General features: G+C 34.3%; 1 protein-coding gene across 2 annotated transcripts; it reads left to right on the top strand.

Annotated features, from left to right (window-relative positions):
* Positions 1-9,915: 9,915 nt before the first annotated feature.
* Positions 9,916-11,529, top strand: LOC121970839 (transcription factor TCP20-like). Of its 2 annotated transcripts, none has more exons than XM_042521820.1 (2): positions 9,916-11,201; positions 11,287-11,529. In XM_042521820.1, the coding sequence occupies exon 1, from the start codon at positions 10,068-10,070 to the stop codon at positions 11,013-11,015; it is 948 nt and encodes a 315-aa protein (XP_042377754.1). In that variant the 5' UTR covers positions 9,916-10,067; the 3' UTR covers positions 11,016-11,201; positions 11,287-11,529. The 2 variants fall into 2 exon arrangements, with proteins under 2 accessions (XP_042377754.1, XP_042377753.1); XM_042521819.1 differs by having other exon boundaries at positions 11,273-11,529.
* The last annotated feature ends 2,788 nt before the right edge of the window (positions 11,530-14,317 follow it).

Genomic DNA, 14,317 nt, shown 5'->3' with positions numbered 1-14,317 from the left:
TTTCTTCATTTTATACACGTTTTTTTTTTCACTACTTTTTTTTTTCACTGTGCACAACTGTTCCAGCATGCAAGAAAACGAACGTACTGTGCTTCGTCAACACTGTTCATACCGTTTTTTCTTTAATCGATTGAACAATCGATTAAACTACTGTGCATGAGGTTTTTGTTTGAATCGATTGAGATTCTTCGATCGATCAAATAACTGTGCGTGATTTTTTCAATCGATTGACGAATCGATTCGACACATGAGTAAAGAACTGTACCGTCAATTGAATCGATTCAATTCCATATTCAATCGATTCAAATATTTGAATCGATTGAACAATCGATTTAAAACAAAAATTACGCATTGTTCGCGATTTTGAATCGATTAATCAATCGATGAACAGTGACACTGTTCATCTTCTTTTTCGCGACAGAAGAAGAAAAAACGCGAGCTTTTTCGCGTCGATTTCCATACTGTCAAAACTATACATGCTCTGATATCATTGTTGGTAGTTTTGAGAGCATGAAAAACTTAAACGAAGTAATTAAAATAATAATGCGGAAACCATAAACACTCACATTGATCTCCCGAAGAATCGCAACCGAAGACGCCGGTCGATGAAGTCGCCGATGAACCGCCGGAGACGTCGCTGCTGCTGTCGCCGAGAAGATGATCACCACACGGAACTTTCTCGGACTCTTCCACAAACCAAATCCCGTCCCTACGGATGTTCTCCATTTGCTCACACACGACCACCTCCATTGCTCTTCTGCGCACCTCTGATCGCCAGAAGCTCTCTCTTTCACCTCTGATTGCCTTGGATGCCTCTTATAAGATGGCTGAGGAAGACGAAGGGGAAAGGATGCCCCTTCGTCTCCCTGGCGTTTGCAGCAACGAAAGGGACGAACCCTTTCGTCTGCCAAGTGTAACGCCCAACACCAAATATGTCATATGTCCACCGTCTACGCTACACCTTGGGGGCATGAAAAATATAAAAAACTGACAGTTAAACATGGAGCCACTTATGTTTACGAATTTACTCAGTAGATGAACCAAGAGAAGATCGGCCATCTCCAAGATTAATTATGTCATAGACATTTGAATTATAAAAAATAACATGGATGAATGTTAAAGCATACGTATATATAGAGAGAGTTTTGTTATCCCATACATCTTGCGAGTTATGTCTTACACCTCGTGAGTACCTAAAAAACTTTTCATTCAAAAATTTTGTATGCTTAATACTATTGTAGAAATTGAGAAGAGGAAAAGGTAGTCGTCTTAATCAATCCAAGAATATATATGAAAAATAAAGAATAGTCTTATATTGCTAAATTAAAAAATCTTTAATTGAAAAGGAAAAAGACTAAATTGCCTCAAAAATTATAAACAAATAATTCTAATAAATACATACAATGTAACATCCCCTAAAATTCATAATGCTACAACTAAAGACATTGAGAGTTTATTAAACAAAAAATGGAAGTACAAATCAGAATGAACTTTAGTAAACATATCAGCTATCTACAAAGAGGAAGAAACAAAAGTCAGCATGATAGTACCAAGCTATAGATGACGACGAGTGAGATGTTAATTAATCTCAATATGCTTCGTTCTCTCACGAAAAATTGTATCACGCACCATCTGAATTACACTCTGATTATCACAATGAAGAGCAATAGGTTGCCAAAGAAAATTTTCCTTATCTACAAGCAATCAACGTAGCTAAACAATCTCACAAGTGGTGGTAGTCATGGCACGATACTCATCTTCTGTGGATATTTGGAAATAATATCTTGCTTCTAACTCTTCCAAGAGATAAGAGAATCTCCAAGAAAAATGCAGAAGTCAATGGTCGACTTATGATCCATATGGTCGTCGACCCAATCAAGTCAGAGTATACACACAACTCTAACGAGGAAGTAGAAGAGAATAAGAGAATCAGAAACTGAGTTCCCAAAGATACCAGAGAATACGAAGAGCATCAGTCCAATGAACTATGATCGATGCAATGATAAATTAACTAACCACATGTACATCATATGCAATATCAGGATGAGTCGTGGTGAGATAAACCAAGCTTCCTACAATTATATGGTAGAGGTTAGGATATGGTAAAGGAGAACTATCTGATAAAGAATATCAAACATTAGTTTTAATAGGAGTATCAACTACCCTGTTGTTAGTAAGATGTACACGCTCAAATAGATCAACTATGTACTTTGACTAAAACAAGAGATAATCTTTTGGTAAATAAATGATTTCAATCCACAAAAAAATAGCATAATAAACTCAAGTCTTTCATAGTGAAACAACGAGCTAATTCAAACTTAAAATACTCAGTTCCATCAAAATTATCACAGTAATTATCATGTCATCCATGTATAAAGGCAAAAGTATATGACCTGCATGCATACACTTAACAAATAAAGTTGAATCATGATTACTGAACGAAAGTCAAGCAAGGTAATAACCGTGGAGAACTTCGCAAACCAAACACGTGGTACTTGTGTGAATCCATAGAGAGCTTTGCGAAGACTGCAAACTTCACTAGGTCAGTGAGCAACTCCAAGAGGAGGCACCATATATAATTATTCTTGAAGATCAACATTCAAGAAGACATTCTTGACATCCATTTGAGATATTTTCCATCGACGAATAGAGGCAATTACAATTAACATACAAAGTCATTTTAGCAACAGAGACAAAAGTTTTCTCATAATTTATGTCATACTTCTGAGAATAATCTTTAGCAACAATATGAGCTTTACACCATTTGACAAAATCATCAGATTTAATTTTCTTATAGATCCAACGAAAACCAATGGTGTGTTTTCCTAGTGGCAGAGATACCAAATCCCAAGTATAAGTATAATGCAGAGCAATTAATTCATTGTCCATAGCATTATACCAAAGAGGGTTACCAATAATTTCTCCATATGACAAAAACTCAGAAAGATGATGAACAGAGGTAACAAAAGAAACAAAAAACTAGAATAAGCAAACGAACTAGAATAACAAAAATAAGCAAAATCACGTAGTTAGTGACTTACGAGAATGTGTAGACATACGAATAGAATTGTCCACAATCTCACGAGGTGATAGAACAATCGCAGGAGGAGAGGAGGAGGAGATGTCTCGAGAATACCAAATTCAATGAAGATGTCATAAGGAAGAGTAGCCATGGGGGAGGTTTTATTGGTGTTGGTATTGAAAGGATCAGTGCAAATAAGTTCTGCATAAGTCATGTTATGCGGTAGAAGAGGTACGCAGAATAAAGAAATATATTCAAGAAACATAATATGATGAGAGAGATATAATTTTTTACAGATTGCATTAAAATAACGATATCCCTTTTAACAAACATCATGACCAAAAAAGGCACAAAAAGCATACCTAGAGGAGAACTTCAGTTTTGATGTTTGGTCGGAGAACAAAATAGGTACAACACAAAATATGTAAAGATGAATAATCAGAAGCACGACCATACAGTTTTTAAAAATGAGATAAATCTGAATTATGAGAAATTAAAATTCTATTAATTGCATTAGTAGCAATAAGAACTACTTATCCCCAAAAAATACTATGAACATCCGCATATAATAAGAATGAGCAGACTGTCTCAACAAGATATCTATGCTTTCTCTCTGTAACCCCATTATATTAAGGTGTTTCTCGACATAAAGTTTGATGTATAGTATCTCTTAATGTAAGTAAATGAGAAAAAATATTGGAAGTGTACTCGGCCCCAAATCATAATGAAAACACATGATAACAACTGAATGTTGAGTTTTGATAAGAGTTTTAAAGTCGTTGAAGCTGGTAAGATAATCAGATATGCATTTTATAAGATAAACCCAAGCATAATAAATGCAATCATCAATAAAATAAATATAATATCTTGATCCCCTTTTGTAGTAATAGAATAAGGTCCTCACACATCAGAATGAACAAGATCAAAAGGATTAGAAGAAAAATAAATTATTTTATTGAAAGTTAACACGGAATTTTTTACTAGTTTATAACCACTACAATAAAAAATATCATGACTTTTTAAAGTTCCTAATGCTCCAGACAAAGCTAAAAATTATAAACGAGATGCTAAAACATGGTCTAGACGAGTATGCTATAAATAAAAATCAGAAAAATAATGACTCAATCGAAAAGATAATAGATCGACACTAGAAGCTACACCATCTTGTACTTTGAGTTTATTCAAGATATAGAGCCTCTCTTGCCTATGACTTGTCATAGTCACCTTCTGAGATCACAGATTCTACACATAATAATTTGATGAAGAAAAAAATATTGCATATCCAGACTCACACAATTGACTAATAGAGACAAGATTGAGTGCAAGATTAAGAATATAATAAACATCAGGAAGAGACAAACAAGTTGTAACAACATAACCAACATCTATTAAAGGCATCACAGTACCATCAGTAGCCACAACTGATAAAGATGATAAAATAACAAGATAAAAGATGACAAGTCAGGTGACATATGATGAGAGGCTTCAGAATATAAGATCTATAAAGAGGAAGGTGTAACTAATGTAAGAGAGGATGATAAACTTATATGAGAAGTAGACATTACAGAGGGTTGTGAAGTAAAGAACTTTTGAAACTGCTCAACAGATCTAAAGAGAGGGCAACCACTACATTACTAGACTGAAGTAGTTTATATAACAACTGTTGTGGTTGATTATCATATTTCCATAAAGTATTGTAATGTAGAAATGATGGTTGTTAAGGTTGTTACTACTAATACTGTTGTTATGGCAGCAGTTTCTGCTGTTATGATAATTTACCTTTGTTCAACAATAATAGACACTGATACTTCCAATGTCCTTTTTCTTTACAATAAGTGCACTCATCACTAGAAACTTTCAAAGTCAATATATTTTGGTTATGAGGCGGAGGTCACTGTGGTGCTACAAAAACTGATGGTGTAGATGGTGCAATAGTCCTCTAATCAACCTAAGACTTAAGGTGAATCTCCTCAGTTAGCAGTTCACATGTACAACTGAATCAACGAAAGAAAGATGACTACGATGCAAAATTGTCCCACGTAATCCTTCAAAATCGTCAAGAATTGAACCAAATGTTGTTCTTCTTTACAAGTGACATAAGTGGGGAATGCTCATAATTCTGAGGATCTTGTGAGTGTTAACTGGTCTCATAGTTCTGTCATGGCAAAATAAAAGTGTTGGATGCCTATGTCTTGCTATCAAAGTGCGCAGATATCCACTTTTAATTTATATTGTTTGACACAATTAAACTCTGTAAAAGCTTGTCGGATGATCCCAAATCGCTTTGACTATCTCATACTTGATCAACTGAGCACCAATAGAGTGTGAATAGAATTATTGATCTACATAATAAGTTTCACATTATCGATCTCTCAAACATCCAACGACTTTATATAATCATCAGTGTTGTTATTAGTAAGTTTAATTCGCACACCCGAAATATATCCTCACATAGATTTTCTTTGTAAGAAGTTTTTTATAACATATCCCTAGTACGAATAATTTTTTTCATCCAGTCAGATGCTAATCGATTGAAGTGAATCATTTCTACAACCACTTATGATGATAAAATGAATTGTGCCCACAAATAACCCAACAATAGATAAAACTAAGTTGATACGAAAATAAAAGAAACACAATCAAAATAGTAAGGCTTAACAAAAATGGTAAGGACACACTCTATTCTTTTAATGGTTAATGTTGTAGATGCTTATAATTTATTGAATTTGACATTATGCATACAAAAAATTCAAAAAATAATCTAAGAGTTATCTAAAAAGTTTTGTTTGGACGAGAGTTTAGACTTGAGGGTACTCTTTTAAATGTTTAGTTGTTTAATCCGAGTTTGTTTGTTTGTTTTATTTTTTATAAGGATATCATAAATTATATGGATTATCAGGAGGACGTCTCATTGTTCCTTACCTCTAATGTTATTGTAGCAGGTAGTCCTAATCGAGGGCGGATAAAAAAATTTTATTAAGGGAGCTAAGAGCCAAATATCATAGATATATATATAAATCATCACATAATAAAAAATTCAAATATAATAAAAAAAAAATTTAATTTCAAATTTAACTTACACTTGACCCCTACGACTTGACATATTATGAAAATAATTAATAATAATAACTTCATTTGGCAAGCTAAAAAATATCCTTTTCAATACAAGTAATTAAATTATCATTCAAATATTCATATTTCATTCAATTGCGAAGATGATTATTAATAATCTTCATAGCAGAAAATGCTCTCTCCACTATAATATAATGGTTGTGACCGATAAAATCAAAGTCAAAATCACAAACTTGTAAACTAATAGATATATCACATATTTTCTTGTTTGAACTATCTTTCTAAAAATATCATCAAACCCTTGTAATTCAAAAGTTCAACATCCACACGTATATCCATCACAAAATTCTCAAGTTGATTCGGAAGTGGCAAAAGCTCAATAGGTGAAATATCTTTTGGGTAAAATTGAGCCAATTTAATCAATCGTTGTTTGTCAAAAGAAGTAAATGAATTTGATGGATTTAGGCATACCATACAAAGCAACAATTATGTATTTACCTCATTGAAACGGAAATTTAGCTCTTGCAATTGCATATTGATAATAGTTAAATAATTCAACACGATAATAATGTGAATTTGTTACTTTTCAACTTTTCGCCTTGATCTTCTCTCACTAACACGTAAATCATCCATATTCGGAGTATCAATATAAAACTTCTCACAAAAATTGAAAACTTCTTCAAGTAATAAACTCCATCTATCATCCAGCATGCCTTGAATTATTTTTTTACATATACTAACTAGCAACCTGGCTTGCCTGATATATTGATCTTTTGGTTGCAGTGTTAGGGACAAATCATTTGTTATTCCTAATATTGATTTCCTCAAATGTAGATTAAACACAAATTCAAATGATTGCATATCTTTTACTAAGCATAATGCTTCGACTCTTTGATCCGAAGTGATCCATCATCCATAATCTCATCAAGCATGTTAATTGCGGAGCCAAGCATTTGAATCAAACTAAGCAAAGATTATAATGTGATCCTCAACGTGTATCACTTGGCTGAATGAGTGTGTTCTCTTGATTCAAGCCTCCGCCCTTGATGATTTCTTTATTTTCCAAGGCTTGTACAATTTTAGCAATATGTTTCTCTCGCAAAGCATCATAGTACTTACAAGAGCCTCCAACCACGTTAACAATATTACAAAACACATGAAAAAAATGAGACAATGTTAATATGATTCTTTGCCACAGTTACAAGAGCAAGTTGAAGTTGATGAGCAAAACACACACGCTCATTTTCCTTTAAGATAAGCGCTTTTAGTCCATGGATCTCCCCTTGCATATTACTTGCCACACCATATCCTACATTTAAGTGCTAGAGCAGTTGTACTACCTACATGCTTAAAGCCCCAAAAAACATACAACCACACATCCTTTTCTATATACAAATCTCAAAACAACGACAACTTGCTCCTTCACTGACACATCATGGGACTCATCAAGTAAAAACAATAAAGGATTATCATCAAACTCTTTCAATATCATATTAGTTGTTTCGAATGCACAAGCCCTAACGTTATCCTTTTGAATGTTGTGGCATATTATAACTTATCATTCCTAAGAGCATTATCAAATGCAACTCTTCCCATTCCTCATCATGATGCGTGAGAAATTTTAGGAGCTCGAGAAAGTTTTCTCAATTAATTAAATTTTGAGATTCATATACCCACAAAAAGAAAGTCCTTGTGTCAAAAGTCATCTAATGCAATCAATTACTTCAATTAGCCGAATTCTATAATTTAGTTTGCTTTGCTCGGATGATTAGTTGAATTGTTGCTTTTGATGGAGTAAATTCTAACATTTACTCAATGTTTTTCTATGAGCATTGTTATGTCCTCCCTCATGCTTATGAAGTTTATCTTTATTTTTCCAATCTCTGAAACCCACACTCACAAAAGTATCACCACCTCCTCGGTGATGGTGACTCGAACTTATTCTTGAAAAGATAACAATAAAGATAGAATGTTGCATCATTTTTTATACTATATTTCAACCATTTAAATTCATAAAACCATGCACGATTAATTCTCTTAAAGTTCCTTGGATTAATGTTTGTGGAAATTCATGTTCGTAAGGTTGGAAAGCGCCATCTAAATAGTATTTTCTCTAAACTCTTTCACAAATATTTTGATCAAAATCAATAATCTGGAGTCTCTTTCTTGGATCCGATTGAAGTCCAAGTAGTCCCTTCGGATGAGTCTAGTGGTTAACGGATGAGGTATTGTCATCATGAAGTCTGAGATTTGAATTTTGGCAAAGCCGAGGTAAATGCTTCTCTTATGTGCTAGTAACTATTCAAAAAGCTAGTAGCCGTCCGTGATTTACCTCCTCTATGTTAGATTTAAGATGGGTTGACGGGGACGCTGGGGGCAAACATATTCACCTTTTTTACCACCATGATTGAAATCTAAGTAAATCAAATTCCACATAACTTTTTTTTGAAAGAATCATTACCTATTGATTCCACAATTGGACTTTCTTTTAAGCATACATCTTCTTCTCCTTTTATTTTAAAACATTTAAACATATCTACCAAAATAATTAATTTTTTTAAAATCAATTAAAGACACAAACAATAAAACTTAATAACTACAATCAACAAATATATAACAAAATCCTAAAACAAATAAGAAATGTTCATAAGAAAAAATTAATGTTCGAATTTATATACTTGATTTCCTATTCTAGAATAAAATCTCAATCAGTCAATCCTTAAGGGAATATAATAGCAAGGCGTGCATTGAAATTTAAAAGAGAAAAAATTTCAATTGATGAAGACTAGCTAGCATCTCTGAAGAAATTCCTTTGATTTGAGCATTAGGGTTTAGGGGTCGTAGGAAGATATTTATTAATTATAATTTGTGTAAACTTTTTAAAATATAAGGGTATTATAATAATTGTATATCAAATATTTAGGGGCGACGACTGTCCCCTCTTGCCCTTTAGTAGAGTTATCCCTAGTCCTAACTATAACATGTAGAAGTTATAATTACTACCAACTGATTTTAAAATAATTTTAATTAATTTAAAATGATCTTTATAAAGTTTAAATAATTTTTACTAAGTTGATAAAGAATATTTTGATATAATAACATTTAAAGTTTAAAATTTAAGATTTAGTTATAACTATATAACAACTATCAATAGCTACTAAAAATGTAATAATCAACTATTCAATTTATTCAAAATCACTGGTTACAAATAATAATAATAATTATTATTATATCAAAATTCTCTTTACCGATTTGACGAAAAATATTTAAATTTCATAAAAAATCATTTAAATTAACCAAAATTATTTTAGAATAATTGTTAAAGTGTAAATCATAAACCTTAAACTAACAGCTTTAGGTAACTTTTATCTATTTTAGTCGTTAGATAGGAGGTATTACGAAAATTAAATTTCTAAGTGCGTATCATTTGATTTTTTTTTATATTTAAGGATGCTCTTTGATGATTTATGTTATTTTAAAAAAAAAATTATGAAAAGGGTATTTTTGATTGTGTCCTTAAATTTATTTGATTAATTAGTGATGATTCTATATTTTTATTTATTTTATTTGTAAATTCAATAAAAGATTTCTGGATGAATATATTCGTTGACAGTGAATATTATTCAGAAATAATTTTTGTTAAATATTAATAAATTGATTTCGAACATAAATAAATTTTTATCCAATTGAATATTAAATTTGTTATTCGGTTCCACTAAATATAATAGAAAAACAATGAATTTTAAAAAAATTTTTGAAGAAATAAGAAAACAAAAAAAAGTACTTTTGCCTGCCAAACTTTATTATGGGTCTGTGCTTCTTGCCGATTTTCAACTCTGTATTGATTGATTCCCCCTGTGTTTGTTACCATCCTCCTCAGGCGAGCAGGACCACCCATGAGAATCTAGCTTCCGCCTCATCCCTTGCGCGTTTTTCCTCTCCAAAATTCCTTTTTTTTTCCCTCCTCTGATTCATGGATCGCAAGGGCGCCTCCAAGTTGCTCCAGCCCCGGCGGCAGTTGGATAAAGAGGAATCCTCGCCGTCCACCGCCGGAGCGGAGCAAAGAAGAGACCTTTTGCCGGCAGAGAGTGGGCTGGGAGTGGCGGCGGTGGGGAAGGGTGAACAAAGGAAGCAGCTTGCGACCGCGCCCAAAAGGAGTTCGAACAAGGACCGGCACACTAAAGTCGAGGGTAGAGGGCGGAGGATAAGGATGCCCGCCCTCTGCGCCGCCAGGATATTCCAGCTCACAAGGGAACTGGGCCACAAATCCGAAGGGGAGACCATCCAGTGGCTGCTCCAACAAGCGGAGCCCTCCATCGTGGCCGCCACTGGCACGGGCACCATCCCCGCGTCAGCCCTAGCTACCGCCGCCGCCGCCGCCTCAGACCGTGATGGTCTCCACCAGAAGCAATTCGACGACCTAGGTCAGGAAGCGGGAGCCGGCGCCGCCCGGACCGCTTGGGCCGTGACGGCGGCCGCCGGCCTCGGACGCTCCTACCCTGGCATGTGGCCTCCCCCGGTAGGCGGGTTCAACTCCGGATTCTTGCACGCAGCGCCTTCATGTTCGAATCTTGCGGCCGGAGGCGGCGTCGATGGGCCGGTAGGAAGCTTCGCGCAGCGAATCGGAGCGCACGGACTCGAATTCGCCGGCGTCAATCTCGGCGGTATGAGCTTTGCCCAGATGCTGAGTGGGCACGGGCAGCATCTGCCAGGGCTGGAGCTGGGGCTCTCCCAGGAAGGCCATATCGGAGCACTGAACCCTCCGAGCTTGAGCCAGTTCTATGCGCAGCCAGGGCAGGGAGGAGAAGACGCTGCCGACGGCAGTGCAAATGCACAACCACATCACAATCATCACAAACAGCAACGGCAGCAGAAACAAGTTGCATCGCCGGAGAACAATTCCGAGGGATCCGAAGAGTAGAAAAGGGAGTTCAAAAGCTGAATTCGTCCCTGAGTAGTAAGGAAATCGCTTTATCAATCCAACGAGATTAGCAAGATTTCATTTTTGTTTCAGTACATTAGTTTGCTTCTGCGTGTGCCTTCAAAATTGACGTCAAAGAAAGTGAGATCGCACTGGCAGCTTCCTTCCATTATTCACTGCATTCAGGTATTCTTTTCTCTGTTGTTCATCTTAAATCTCCACATTGTCAATCTTCCCTAATGAATGATATGGTCCAGGATCCAACGTGCAGGTGACTGTATATTATCAGTGGACTTGAATCCATTGGAAGGATTTCTGCGAGGTTAAAACTAGTTCAAGGTTTGTAATAGTAATCTTATATCGATGATTGGCATGATTTGCATCAAATAATATCTAGATGCCTTTAAGTTTTGCATTTGTTGGTTGAGCTAAACATGATCAATACTAGATTGCTAGTTCATACTTTTGTTTTAGTTATCACTTGCAATTGAATCTTGACTGTTGAGTGCTCCTATTTTGAGTAGAAGGTTGTTTGTATCTTGAGTGATGGTTGTCTATGAGTCATAAGCATATGAGCTGGACAATTTCGTTCAACCCTTGGATCTACCTTAACACTAGTAACTCTTATTCGAAGGGATGTGCACTAATAAGGGTGTGTCTACATTTGAGACGATATTAAGTCGGTCTCAGCGATACCAAAAGGGGACTGACTGACGACAAAGTCCTCGGTGACGATCATCTAAAAGGGGTTAGTCGAATTTATACATTTCTTGTAATTGTTCGGAATAAGTTGTATCATGTATTTAGTTACCGCGATGCTTATCGAATATTGGCACTTCAGTTGGACCCTTTCGACGCTGATCGTTCTTTGCTGACCTTATGAGGACGCGTTCAAAAGCTCTTTTGTAGTTTCTATTTCACTTGTTACGTGAAAACAAAGTTGTCATAGAGACGATTTACTAAGAGTTTATGCTCTCGCAAGTATAGCGACTCGGGTTTCTATTAGGGTGAAGTGATGAGCTTGTGTGGCTCCTTAGTTTGCGCATGTCAACTCCCGGAGATCATTGTGAGGAGCATCATCGTTCTAGCGAGTGCTTTTGTTGCTCGAGAATTCTTGAAGAGATATTCTATTTGTTTTCTCCATCTTTCTAGTACGAGCATCGCTTGAATTCTGATGGGTTCGAGAGGGCATATCCTTGTTTTCGTTTGAATCGCAATGCCTTGATGGACTTTCTCTGTACCCGGTTTATTAGAACATTCGTAGAGTTTCTTATAGTCTTTTGTATCGACTCAAGTTCGTTGCGAAAGGATGCTCATTTAGGTCTTTTACTGAAAGTAACTATTTTAAATTTTTGGGCAGTGAGCATGACAAAATAATTGATTTATGACATGATGGATACGTTCTCTAGGGGTGTTGCGATGGTATAGACATGAGGTGTTCATATAAGGTCTTGGATTTGAAATTGGACATGTCTAAGTATATTTCTCTCATATCTTGACCATCTGTATTAATGGTCAGTAATCACATGTAATTTACCGGTAACAGATAGATGTTCTTCCCATCCAAGAATAGTGATAGTAATTTGTATCCTAGCGATCCTTTGACTTGTAACTTGTCCATGTTTTGACTCACATGAGAGTCTCCTTTTCAAACGCTGACAATTCTTAAATTTCCTGATTGAATGGGTGCTGCTGTAGTGCTGTCCTCTATACTTTGACCCAAAAAAGGAAGGCCGACGACCAGCAATAGCTGATGTTGACCAATGATCATCTTATATCCGCAACAAAGTCAACGATTGACAATTATCTCGTTTTGAATAATTCTGTAGAATCATGAACTCTGATCTTTTAATTCCATCTTGTCATATTTGAAAATCCGAATTATTTAAATTTTTTAATATCATCCTTATAAATCAAGAATTACGGATTTTTCTATGCAAAAAATTATTTTAATTTAATATTATATTTGTCTTCGTAAAAAACTAAAAAAGGCATATTTTTTATAAATTTTTTTTTGATCATAGTGTTGTCAATTTTAAGATACGGGATTAAAGAGAACTATATTTTTTTTATATACGAGAGAAAATTAATGATGAAAAAAAATCGTAATAATACGCTGTAGCTGAGCCTCGAACTCTAAATCATCGATTGTTTCGTTTGTGGAATTATTAATAAACTTTAGAATTATTTTTAATGTAAATAGAAAAAATGACATTAACATAAATGCATTTTAAGTTTCACCAAAGTTAGTTAGTAAAGGGGAGAGATTTTTAATAAAATAGTAATATGATATATATATATATATATATATATATATATATATATATATATATATATAATTTTAAAAATTCTAAACTATTTTTCTACTAGTGTGATGTTCTAGTTGTTACAATATGCTGGTTTAATAAGTAGTTATAAAATAGTAACTACTATAATATGATTAAATCATATATTAACTGTTATAGTAACTATTAAATCGTAGTTATGTAATTTGTCTGGACTAAAATTTTATAGCAGCTATTATAATATTGTATTTGGTAATTATGATGGGCACCATTACAATTAAAAAAATAATAATAATAAAGCATCGCTATAGTGAAATTCTATCACAGTAGTGGATTTAGATTAAGGGAATATATCATCTTTGTGTTTTCATACTGAAAAATCATATAAAAAATATTTAGTTCAAAGTATGAGAAAAATATAGGGCTTTTCGACTTCCTTTGTCTAATTTTTCAATGAATTATCATACGATAAAATCTTATATAACGTGGGTTTGACGTAGACCTAATTTAATCTAGAGAATTCAACAAGAGAATTCAATGGTCAATTATCAAGACTTCTCGCAAATCAAAGATGGAATTTAATAGATTGTTATTCAATAAATAATTTGTCCTTGAAGATTGAATATATCCTCACATATTTCTTCTCGGCTTAGCTAAATTTTTAGGATTTACCTTTTTACATCCATTTTTTTTTTTTTTTTGATTTTTGTGTCTCTTCCAACAATCTTGAAGACTCGATCCTTTTAACTCTATAATCATGAAGACACCTTTATGGGCAAAAATAACTATTATAGCTACCTGACAAAAAATAAATACTAAAAAATAGCTTTAATAAAGATGTCTATTAAGAAGCGTAGTGATTATAATTCTTTCTAGTATGATCGCACCCTTTACAATAATAGCTTTTAATTTAATAAAATGAGGGGGTAAAATGAAAGGATAAGTAAACTCAGGGGCAAAGTGAAGTTTTATCTTCTTCTCCTCCTTCTTAAATGGATCTATTGCTTCACTAACTCC

The sequence above is a fragment of the Zingiber officinale genome, chromosome 4A, assembly GCF_018446385.1.
Source record: "Zingiber officinale cultivar Zhangliang chromosome 4A, Zo_v1.1, whole genome shotgun sequence".
Lineage (NCBI taxonomy): Eukaryota > Viridiplantae > Streptophyta > Magnoliopsida > Zingiberales > Zingiberaceae > Zingiber > Zingiber officinale.
This window is presented reverse-complemented; position numbering and strand designations above follow the sequence as displayed.